Below are 12,572 nucleotides of genomic sequence, written 5' to 3'. Positions count from 1 at the left end.
GGTTTTTCATTTAGCCTTTGGAATCTTTTCTTAAATGTCATCTGTCACTCTTTTTCTCTCTTAAAATGATAAAGTTTTTCAAAGGCGCCTCTTAAAAATTATTCTGAAAGAAGATCCCAGTGTTCTATAAACATACTTCCTCATTTCTGTCACAAGGTCTTCTTCTTAGTTTAGCAGGTGCAAGTTCTTTGTTTCGTTTTGTTTTGTTTTTTAATGACTGAGAGGAAGTGGCCTAGAACACTGTATGGCTATACCAAGTCTAGTTATTCTGTGGTTAAGTACTGGTTAGGAGACTCCTAGGAGGGAAGACATGCTGGGCAAGAGATGACAGCAGTGGCACAGTCAGGTAAAGGAAAAGCTGGCTTGGCAGAGCAGGAGGGTTAGACTGCTTTGGTTTGGACTCTCAAATAGAAATAGCAAGGGGAGGGCTATGAAGGTATCCAGGCAGTCTGGGCAGATTTTCCCTGTCTTAGCTCTTGTCTGACTGTCTCTTCTCTATCTGCCTGTCTTGTCTTTCCTGTTTCTTGCCTGTCTTTACTGTTTCTTGTCCTGTGTTCTTTTTTTGCCCTTAACTATAGTTGTCTTTTTTCTTTTTCTTTTTTTTTTTTTTTTTTTTGAGATAGAATTTCGCCCTTGTCACCTAGGCTGGAGTACAATGGTGCGATCTTGGCTCACTGCAACCTCCACCTCCCAGGTTCAAGTGATTCTCCTGCCTCAGCCTCCCGAGTAGCTGGGATTATAATCGTGTGCCGCCACACCCAGCAAATTTTTGTCTTTTTAGTAGAGACGGGATTTCACTGTGTTGGCCAGGCTGGTCTCAAACTCCTGACCTCAGGTAATCTGCCCACCTCAGCCTCCCAAAGTGCTTGGATTACAGGTATGAGCCACTGCACCTGGCCTGCCTTTTTTATTCTTTTGGTTTTTACAAAATTAGCTATAACATGACCTGGTATGGTGGCTCACGTTTGTAATCCCAGCACTTTGGTAGTCCAAGGTGGGAAAATTGCTGAGACCAGGGATTCGAGACCAGCTTGGTCAACATAGAAATACCCTGTCTCAACAAAAAATAAATTAGCCAGGAGTAGTGGCGTTCACCTGCAGTCCTATCTACTCAAGAGGATGAGGTGAGAGAATTACTCGAGGCTTCAGTGAGCCATAATGGTGTTACTGTGCTCTAGCCTGGGCGACAGAGGGAGCCCCTTATCTGAAAAACAAATAATTAAAGTTTAAAGTTGGCAATAATATAAAGTAAGAATATATTTTAACTTTCTAAATACTTAATGAATAGTTACATATATAATATTATTAGTTTTAAAAGTCTGTGAGACAGATTATATTGATTTCAAAATAGGCCCAAAAACTACACTTTACTGTCTGATGGTTTTCACTGACTTGTGGATAAATACTTACAAAAAATGTAGATTAAGGCCCACCAGTAAACAAAATGTCCCTCTCTTAGGTATACAAGGTTATCTGTTTGACTGTATTTCCTGTTTTCTCATATATTAATACAACTGTATTAGCCACTGTTTACTAGATGCTTAGGAATCAAGCACTACCATCTCATCTCTAAATCCAGAAACAACTTTGCTAAGAAGCTTATTTCTCCATTTTATAAGTGAAAAACTGGAATGCAGAGATTAATTGCATTTCCAAAGCTACATAGGTAGTAAGTAGTTAGTATTCACACCTGATTCCCTCTAGCTCTAAAGTCTGTATTTTTAAAATACGTATTTTTTTCCTAGACTACAGATTTGGTTTTATAAAATCTATGTTCTTTTCCACTTCTTCCAACTGCCTAAAAATCACAAATAATGTAAAATTACCTTTTAACCACTTATTTTACTCATCCTCACCTTTCACACAGAATCATCCAAAACTAGTGAGCAACACAATTGATTTATGATTCTTATATTCTCTTTTTTCTACAGCCCTCTAGTGTAATTGGCCCCCAGGTTGGCAGCAAAAAGGAGACTTTAGGACCTAGATTATCTAGTCCCAAATAATTCAGTATTGAGCCTTTATTACAAAACAGAAGACTGTATCTCTTGGCTTTTTTTCATCACTCCAGCCTATCCCAGTTCCAGCTCCCGCTCCCAACACATACACCATGTATTTTTCTCATTTAATTTCCCTCGATTGAGCATCTTTCAGTCACTCAATTTTGCACTTAAGTACTCTGCTTAAGACTTTCCTTCGCTATAAAGACTTTCCTGGGTTACCCAGCTACTTTGAGCCTTCCTTTTTTTGGATTTTTATTGCATTTAAAGAATTAGGAAAACTGTAGCATTGTGTCTGTGTTCTGTGTTCTCTTAATAAGTTTTGCTTTCTTTCTTTTCTTTTTTCTTTCTTTTTATTTTTTTTAAAGACAGTCTCGCTCTGTCGCCCAGGCTGGAGAGCAGTGGCATGATCTCGGCTCATTGCAACCTCTGTCTCCTGGGTTCAAGCCGTTCTTCTGCCTCAGCCTTCCGAGTAGGTGGGACTACAGATGCACGCCACCACCCCTGGCTAATTTTGTTTTTTTTAGTAGAGACAGGATTTCACATTATTGCGCTCAGGCAATCCATCCGCTTTGGCCTCCCAAAGTGCTTGGATTACAGGCGTGAAAGTTTTGCTCCTTAAAACTTAACAACTTTAGGATGGGTATTGAATTTTTTTTTTTTTTTTAACACCATATCTTCTCCCACTCATTCTATACTCCTACTTCATTGTGGTTTCTACCCCATCACACCATTGAAGTAGTTCTTATTAGGATCAGTAATGATCTTCATATTATTAAATCCAGCAGACTTTTAAGTCTTTATTTTACTTGACCTGTCAGTGCTAATCAGCATTATTAATGATTTTGTTATTCTTATAACCCTCTCCTCTCTTGACTTCTATGACATCACATTATCCCTGTTTTTCTCCTTTCTCAGCATTTATTCTTTCTTAGTCTCCTGTACAGATTTATCCATTTCTGTCTATTCATTAGATGTTGGAATTCCTGAAGGCCCAGTCCTTGGTGGTCTTTTTTTCCTCATGTTATTTCATCTGTATCTGTTGCTTACTGTTTATTCTGTCAGAAGTTTTTATCTCTAATCCAGACTTATTCTCTGAGCTGTAGACTCATATACATTCATCCCTCAGTATCCTCAGGGATTGGTTCCAGGACACTGTACCCACTGGCCCCTTCTCAGATACCAAAATTCAAGGATACTGAGTCCCTTATGTAAAATGATATGGTATGCATATAACCTATGCACATCCTCCTGTATACTTTAATTTATAGGTTACTTATAATACCTAATACAATGTAAATGCTATGCAAATAGTTATTATACTGTATTGTTTAGGGAAATAATGGCAAGAAAAAACCTATACATGGTAAGTACAGATACAACCATTCATTTGTTTTTCCTGAATATTTTAAATCTGCTGTTGGTTGAATCCACAAATGCAGAACCTCTGAATACAGAGGGCTGACTGTATATCCTACTACCTCATTGACTATCATTTACATATCTCAAAGGCATCTCAGACGCAACACATCCAAAACTGAACCCATGATTTCTCCTCTCCTCCCAGCAGATTTGATCTTCTTTTAGTATTCTGTATTCGTCTAATTGTACATGCCAGATACCTGAGTCATCTCAGAAGTCTTCCTTTCTCATTTCCTCCATTGACTAAGTTCTGTCAGCTTTGCACTCCTAAATATCTCTCATATCCATTCATTTCTCTTCATTTCCTCTTTTACCTTTTCAGGTTAAGATATTGCCTAGACTACTTTAGTAGCGTCCTAACTGATCTTCATATATCCATTCTTTCTCTTCGGAATCAGTTCTCCCCATTTTAGTGTGAGTTTTTAGGAAATGTAAATCCTGGCTGGGCACAGTGGCTCATGCATGTAATCCCTGCACTTTGGGAGCCTGAGGTGCACAGATCACTTGATTCCAGGAGTTCTAGGCCAGCCTGGACAACATAATGAGACTCCATCTCCATTTAAAAAAAAAAAAAGTTAACCCAATCATGTTGTCGCTCTTCTTAAAGCCATTCAGTGGCCTCCCTTTGCTCCTAGGATAAAAGCCAAAATCCTTTATGTCACCTACAATGCCCAGTAGAATGTGGCTGCATCTCCTTCTCTGGTCTGTTGTACTGTGGGGCTCCACTTTGTTCTCTCCTAACACCACCCTTCTTCTGTGTCTTCAGACATGCAGTGCTTTCTGTCACCTCAGACTCTTTGCATATATTGTTCCTTCAATCTAGAACAGTCTTCTTCATCTAAATAATTTTACTTGCTGATATTTATACTCAATCACCATTTCCTCAGAGAAACCTTTCTTGACCCTCTAGTCTGAGTCAGAGGCCCCCATTAGGTGCTACAGTCTTACCATGTTAAGTTTCACACCCAGAGATACTAACTCTTAATCCATCATAACCTTTAACAGTTGTAATTTTACATCTATGTGCATGACTATTTAATTAATGACATTTTCCTCTATGTCAAAAGATGTGAGGACTTTTGTATTAGTCCATTTTCATGCTGCTGATAAAGACATACCCAAGACTGGAAAGAAAAAGAGGTTTAATGGACACATTAAACACAGTTCCACATGGCTGGGGAGGCCTCAAAATCATGGCAGAAAGTGAAAGGCACTTCTTACATGGCGGCGGCAAGAGATGATGAGAGAGAAGTGAAAGCAGAAACCCCTTATAAAACCATCAGATCATCTGGGTGTGGTGGCTCACACCTGTAATCCCAGCACTTTGGGAGGCCGAGGCGGGCAGATCATCTGAGGTAGGGGGTTCAATACCAGCCTGACCAACATGGAGAAACCCTGTCTCTACTGAAAATACAAAATTAGCCGGATGTGGTGATGCACACCTGTAATCCCAGCTACTCGGGAGGCTGAGGCAGGAGAATCGCTTGAACCTTGGAGGAAGAGGTTGCAGTGAGCCGAGATTGCATCATTGTGCTCCAGCCTGGGCAACAAGAGCGAAACTGTGTCTAAAAAACAACAGCAGCAAGAGAACCATCAGATTGGCCAAAACAGTGACTCATGCCTATAATCCCAGCACTTTGGGAGGCCAAGGCTGGTGGATTACCTGAGGTCAGGAGTTCGAGACCAGCCTGACCAACAAGGTGAAACCCCGTCTCTACTAAAAATGCAAAAATTAGGTGGGCATGGTGGCAGGCACCTGTAGTCCCAGCTACTCGGGAGGCTGAGACAGGAGAATTGCTTGAACCCAGGAGGCAGGGTTGCAGTGAGCTGAGATCATACCACTGCAGTCCAGCCTGGGCAACAGAGTGAGACTCCATCTCAAAAAAAAAAAAAAAAAACCCACCATCAGATCTCCTTAGACTGATTCACTACCACGAGAACAGTATGGGGGAAAGTATCCCCATGATTCAGTTATCTCCCACCAGCTCCCTCCCACAAGTGGGAATTATGGAAGTACAATTCAAGATGAGATTTGGGTGGGAACACCGAGCCAAACCGTATCAACTTCTTTTTCACTCATCAGTGTATTCCTAGTGTAATGCCTGGGACATGTGGACACCTAGTATCCACGTGGTGGATGGATGAATGGATTAATGAATCAAATCCAACAAAGTTTAAGACACACTGTCGACAAGTAGTGAGTAGTGAGTTGATCTGCTATGAATTTGCCGGGAAACTAAAAAGCATCTTTAATTTTGTGAATGGTAGCAACATGGCATGAAGGAAAGTCTAGTGGCTATAGAATTAGACACTCTTGGGTTCAAGTCCCAACTCTGAATTTTAAACTGTGTGATCTTAAATATGCCACCTAATCTCTTTGTGTCTTAATTTCCTGATCTATAAAAATGAGACCATAATATTTTATGGAGTTGTGAGGATTAAATCAAGTAATATATGAAAAGTATATAGCTGTGTTTTAGGAAGGCAGAAATACAGCATGTATGGCAGCTTCATTAGAATCTTTATCTTTCTTGGAGTGAAGAGTTTGTGTGGGTTGGCAGGAAGAGCTGTGGACTTACAGCCAAGAAACTTGGGTTTTGTTCCTGGATATACCACTTGATCTTTCTTGTCCTCAGTATTCTCAGGGGATCATAGTCAATCTCATTTGTTGATAGGGAAATGCAAATTAAAATAACAGAAAGACACCACTATGTACCAGCTAGAATGGATAAGATGAAAAAGCCTGTGATTCCAGCTGTTGGTGACAATGTTAGGAATACAACTCTCCTGTGCTGCTGGTAGAAGTATAATTTGGTGCAATCACTTTGGAAACTATTAGGCAATATCTACTCAAGCTGAATATATACATATTCTGTGATCCAGCTGTTTCTCTCAAAATATGTACATAAATGCCATAAATATGTACGGAACTATTCACAGCAACACTGTTTGTAATAGGTTGAAAATGGGGGAAAAACTAAACCAAGAATGGTAGAATAAATAACTAGATTGTAGCATATTTATGTAATGGGACACTATTCAGCAGTGAGAATAAGTACTCAACCAAGAGGTGTGTCATGAATTTTCCTGGGCTGGAGTTAATAAACTGACCTACATCAAAACTGCTGAAGCCTTGAACCAGCAGATACACCAATGAAGAGAATTGCCAATAAACAAACTATTGCTGCATGTATCACCAATAATGAATCTCACAAACGTACTTTGAGTAAAAGAAGCCAGACACAGAATAGTATATACTGTATGATACTATTTCTAGAAAGTTCAAAAATGGACAGAACCACCCTCTGGTGGTAGAGGTCAGGAAAGAGGTTACTTTTGGTAGGGGTAGTAACTAAAAAAACACCTTAGGAGGACTTTTTTGGGGTACTACTACTGTTCAATTTATTGATCCGTATGGTGCTTCATGGTGTGTTTGTGAAAATTTATAGAACTATATGCTAGTTATTTGTGTACTTTCTACACATATGTTATACTTAAGGAAGTTTACTTTAAAAGGGAATTACACACTTGTGTCATCATGGGTTTGTTGTGGAAATCAGATGAACAAATGTTTATAAAATTACTTTAAAAATTAAAATTCTGTGTATAAAAATAATGGAGTAAGAAATTATTGGGTGATAAAGATGGCTAGACAAGATAGAAACAATTATGGAGAGACTGGAGTGTTCAAGATAGCTTGGGCTTTATCCAGTAAACAATAGAGAGGCATTGTAAGTCTTTTAAGATAATGGCAAGATGAAAAAATTAACCTGACATACAGGATGGATTGGGGAAGGGGGAAGTTAAAGACAAGTAACATAGTTATGGGACTTTTGCTTATAATCTCAACAGTGAAAATGCAGAGGAAGAAGTGAAACTAAAACATACTGAAGGAATAAACAGTGGTCTCTGTGTTAGTCCATTTTAGTAAAATAGAGTTGCTCTAAATTGCTATAAAAAAATACCTGAGACTGGCAGGGCACGGTGGCTATAAAAAAATACCTGAGACTGGCAGGGCACAGTGGCTAACGCTTCTAATCCCAGCACTTTGGGAGGCCAAGGCAAGCGAATCGCAAGGTCAGGAGTTTGAGACCAGCCTGGCCAACATGGTGAAAACCCATCTCTACTGAAAATACAAAAAATAAGCTGGGTGTAGTGATGGGTGCCTGTAATCCCAGCTACTTGGGAGGCTAAGGCAGGAGAATCGCTTGAACCCAGGAAGTGGAGGTTGCAGTGAGCCGAGATCACACCACTGCACTCCAGCCCAGGGGACAGAATGAGACTGTGTCTAAAAAAAAAAAAAAAGAAAAAGAAAACCTGAGACTTCGTAATTTATAAAACAAAGAGCTTTATTTGGCTCGTGGTTCTGTAGACTATACGAGAATGGCATCAACATCTTAGCTTCTAGTGTGGCCTCAGGAAGCTTTTACTCATGACAAAAAGGCAAAGAGGGAATAGGCATGTCACATGGCAAAACAGAGAGCAAGAAAGAAGGGAAGAGATGTCAGTCTGTTTTAAACAACCAGCTCTCATGTGAACTAATAGAGCAAGAGCCCATTACCATGGGAATGGCACAACGCCATTCATGAGGAGCCTACCCCCATGATCAACGCCTGCCCCCAGGCGCTACTTCCAACATTGGGGGGTCACATTTCCACATGAAATTGAGGGCCGGGCGCGGTGGCTCAAGCCTGTAATCCCAGCACTTTGGAGGCCGAGACGGGCGGATCACGAGGTCAGGAGATCGAGACCATCCTGGCTAACACAGTGAAACCCCGTCTCTACTAAAAAAAATACAAAAAAACTAGCCGGGCGAGGTGGCGGGCGCCTGTAGTCCCAGCTACTCGGGAGGCTGAGGCAGGAGAATGGCGAAAACCCGGAGGCGGAGCTTGCAGTGAGCTGAGATCCGGCCACTGCACTCCAGTCCGGGCGACAGAGCGAGACTCCGCCTCAAAAAAAAAAAAAAAAAAAAAAAATTGAGAGGGCACAAATATCCAAACCGTATCAGTCTATGAAATAAACTAGAAAGAAAAGGAAGAGAGAGGAGTCACAAGTGATTCCCATGGGTCGTACTTTAATTATAAAAAGTAGAGTGGTGCTGTTTACAGAAATGTTGTCTTCTCTCAAGTGGAGGAACTCATACGTGAACCTTTGTGAAGTTCTCAACCGATGTTTTCTTCTGGTTCACTTGAAATTTAGAGCTCCCTAAGGAAGGAAGTAATGTGGTAAATCTGTCTTGACCATGAGGGAAAGGGAATACATGTTTGGGAGCAAGGTAAGAATTCCATTCCTTTGAAACCATTGGTAGTATCTTTGCAAAATGTAAGATTTTTGCCTATTTTAGACAGCAGCAGTAGTAAAACTGGCTAGCCATTATAGTAGCCAAAGTCCATTTTCAGTCATTATTGCCCACAGCCCATCTGCATCTCTTTCACTATCACATCTGGAAAGCCCTCTTTTCTAATTGTACCTGGTTTGTTTTTAGGGCCAAAATACTATGTATCTTAATCAGTTACAGCAAAAACCAGAAACATGTTTCCTATGGTTTGTGGAACATTCTTTTTCTTCTGATACTAGTGTATAACCTTGCCCCATTGTTAGTAACAGCCTGTGAGAAACTGAATAAGGAGGCATTCAATTTGTGGTTTTCATCAGTATTTAAAAATACTGAGATAGGTGGGAAGAGAGGTAGCAGAGGAAGGGACATTAAACTTTCTCCCTCTTTCAACTTTAGCATTATGTATGTATTGTAAAGGTTATGTATTGTAAGCCTTGTTCCTATCTAGCCTGTGTTTTTTTTTTTTTTATTCAGGGTCTGAGTTTTATTTTCAGTGCATTGATTGGAATCAAAGAGTCAGAAGGGAATGTCATAAATAGAAATCAGGGTTTGTTCAGCTTGACTACCAACATAAACTATTTCTAGACAGCATGCCACTGCAGCTGTGTGACTTAAGCAGAATCAAAACTCATACTAAGTGGAGGAAGATGTGTCAGAGAACATTCTGGGCCTACAAGATGTTCCCAAAGTGGAATTGGTTTTGTTAAGGAATAGAGGAATTAGGGAAAGCTTGGGAAAATGATCTGTAGTCTCCATTGTTACCTGTGTAGGAAAGCAAAAGGTCAGCAGAGCTAAAGTCCTACTTAGTTCAAATCTCGCAGTGATGCATAGAAACTAGAGATTTTTGGTTGCAAAAGTGCTCAGATTTGGTCAACTTGGAAGAAATTTTGCAGTGCAACCAGTGAATTCCTTAATGGTAGATTTAGTTCTGGTTCCTGTTCATTATATAACTCATTACTCCCGGTAACCACCAGACCTACAGATATACTGTGTATTTTCTGGTCCTACTTTCCTTTCTCTTTGAACCATATCTTTTTCCATAAAGTACAGATGATTGTCCGTTGAGAAGGACTTTTAAAAATTCAAGTTCATGGCTGATTTTTGGCTGTGGTTAATTGAAGTTCCAAGAAAAAGAGTAATATAGGAAGGCTGAATTATTTTGAGGGTTCCTATGCCATTATTTATCATCTGTGTTGCTTGGAAATAATCATAGAGCTGGGCGTGGTGACTCATGCCTGTCATCCCAGCACTTTGGGAGGTAGAAGCAGGAAGATCACTTGAGCCTAGGAGTTTGAGACCAGTGTGAGCAACAAATTGAGACCCTATCTGTACAAAAAAAAAAAAATAGCCTGGTGTGGTGACCTGCGGCTATAATCCTCGCTACTCAGAGAGGCTGAGTTAGGAGGATTGCTTGAGCCTGGCAGGTCAAGGCGGCATTGAGCCACACTCATACCACTGCACTCCAACCTAAGTGGCAGAGTGAGACCCTGTCTCCAAAAAAAAAAAAAAATCAGCCAGGCAGGCACGGTGGCTTACGCCTGTAATCCCAGCACTTCAGGAGGCCGAGGCGGGTGGATCACAAGGTCAAGAGATCGAGACCAGCCTGGCCAACATGGTAAAACCCCATCTCTACTAAAAATATAAAAAATTAACTGGGCGTGGTGGCACACACCTGTAATCCCAGCTACTTGGGAGGCTGAGGCAGGAGAATCACTTGAACATGGGAGGCGGAGGTTGCAGTGAGCTGAGATCGCACCACTACACTCCAGCCTGGCAACAGAGTGAGACTCCATCTCAAAAAAAATTTTTTAATATTTTTTAATTAAAAAAAAAGAATCATAGATGAAATAGGAATAAATAAGTGTGTGTTTGGTCATCTAATTAAAAGATATGGATACTTCCTAACAGGATGTTCAAAAGCTTGCAGCTCATCTCCCAGGGCAAAGATGATCTGCTTCAACTTGCTTAAGATGTGCTGTAGAGTCCACCTATTTGGAGAGCCTGGCATGCAACAGCCAAATGGGCAGAAAGTGGGTGTTGACAGTGGCTCAATTTCAGAGTCATCTTTGCAGTACTCTAAAAGCACACTGGAATTGGCTGGAAGAACCATTAGTAGACAGTCAATGTCTATGCTTTTGATAGTGATCATGGGCTATATGATTATTTGTACTACTTCATCTGTATTTTTCTTGTAGCACCTAATGCTTTATGGTTAGCTATGATAAAATCTGATCTCTACTACAGCACTTTTTATTTATCGATGAACCCTCCCCACTTTCCCTAATCAAAGTTAATTCCTCATGTCTTCATTGTCCTTGGCTCTTTAAGCCAGTCTCAGCCTCCCATAAACCACAGACCTGCCAGCTCATAAAGGCAAGTTGTCATCACCAGCAAATGCCAACTTTCTTGTTTCCAACCTACTTGCACTCTTAACCGCCTCCCAGTAACTTGGGAAACACACAATCAAGTTTTTGTCATTACTTCTCCAAAAAATTTGTGTAATTGACTGTGTGTTTGTATTATATCTTTATGTACCTTTTATCTCTAGTAGAACCCAGGAGAAATAGGTAGTTTTTCTAGTAACTAGCCCAGTCGTTACCAGGGGGAGATGCAAGGAGAAGAATTCTACCTGGAATTTCAATCCTAACTAAAAAGTATGAAAATTTGAGGGAATTGTTCTAGTGATCTCTAGAGAATGCAGTATTTTTGATATACCCGAAGAAAGTACACTCTGTATGTTCAAAATGTGTCTTTATTTGTAATTGAAGAATACTCTGCTGTATTATAACTTCTCAGAGAGTGTGCAGAATCTTTAGCTAGGTAAGAGGATATAGTTATAAAAGAAAAACAGGAAGTATTAGAATCTGATATGGTGGAAGGGAAACTAAACCTGAAGTAAAAGAGAAAAGAAGAATGTTACGTGGAGGAAGAAAAGACAACAAGGGCTGGACACAGTGGCTCACGCCTGTAATCCCAGCACTTTGGAGGCCCAGGTGGGCAGATCACTTGAGGTCAGGAGTTAGAGGCCTGCCTGCCCAACATGGTGAAACCCCATCTCTACTACAAAAATTACCTACAAAACTGGCTACAAAAATTAGCCAGGCGTGGTGGGACACACCTGTAATCCCAGCTGCTTGGGAGGCCTTGGCAGGAGAATCACTTGAACCTGAGAGGCGGAGGTTGCAGTGAGCTGAGATCACACTACTGCATTCCAGCCCAGGTGACAGAGTGAGACTCAGTCTCGGGGGGGAAAAAAACACACAAGGCTTTTGTGGGCTTTTCTTCAGAGGTTCACCTGACCTTGTTGAAAAGGAAATAGTACCATTTGGTCCTAAAATAATTATGAGGCATTGCAAAGAAATGCTTTGCTCAGACGGTACAGATATCTTAGGGGAAGCAACTTGCACTCTTGTCAAGGAAACATAGGAAATTGACTCACTGGAGAGAATGTGAATTTTCAGACCATGTAAGCAAAGAAAGAACAAAGATGAAATGTGTTCCTCCTGCATACCACAAAATTAGTACCAAGTAAAAATATAATAGTGATGTGGGACTCTATCCAGATGTCTTCTAAAATTTTTATTCAGTGAAAATAGCCTGTTTTGATAAGTTCTTTCATACTGATTAGTTTATCTCCCAGAGTACAGAGGAAGAAAATATGGGAACTACTGTTCTGCCTTTAATTCTAATTAACATTGAAGGATTGTTTGGGAGGGTGGAAGTTTAAGAGTCCACGTAGATGAGGATAAAGCAACATGGAAAACTGTTGTATGTGCACATATAGTTTCTGCTTCTTCCCCAGTGGGAATTAT

General features: G+C 40.4%; 1 protein-coding gene across 8 annotated transcripts in view; it reads left to right on the top strand.

Annotated features, from left to right (window-relative positions):
* Nucleotides 1-12,572, top strand: part of NARS2 (asparaginyl-tRNA synthetase 2, mitochondrial) — a 141,603-nt gene that overhangs the window by 113,228 nt on the left and 15,803 nt on the right. For 2 of the 8 annotated variants that reach the window (XR_004435662.1, XM_033204336.1), the window contains exon 12: nucleotides 8,622-8,697. The exons of the other annotated variants lie outside the window; for them this stretch is intronic. Coding sequence is in view for 1 of the 2 variants with exons in the window: in XM_033204336.1 (XP_033060227.1) it covers nucleotides 8,622-8,651 (30 nt within the window). In the remaining variant the exon portion in view is untranslated. The remainder of the gene's footprint in view (nucleotides 1-8,621; nucleotides 8,698-12,572) is intronic. 8 annotated transcript variants of the gene reach the window in all.

The sequence above is a fragment of the Trachypithecus francoisi genome, unplaced genomic scaffold (assembly GCF_009764315.1).
Source record: "Trachypithecus francoisi isolate TF-2019V2 unplaced genomic scaffold, Tfra_2.0 Lachesis_group8, whole genome shotgun sequence".
NCBI lineage: Eukaryota > Metazoa > Chordata > Mammalia > Primates > Cercopithecidae > Trachypithecus > Trachypithecus francoisi.
This window is presented reverse-complemented; position numbering and strand designations above follow the sequence as displayed.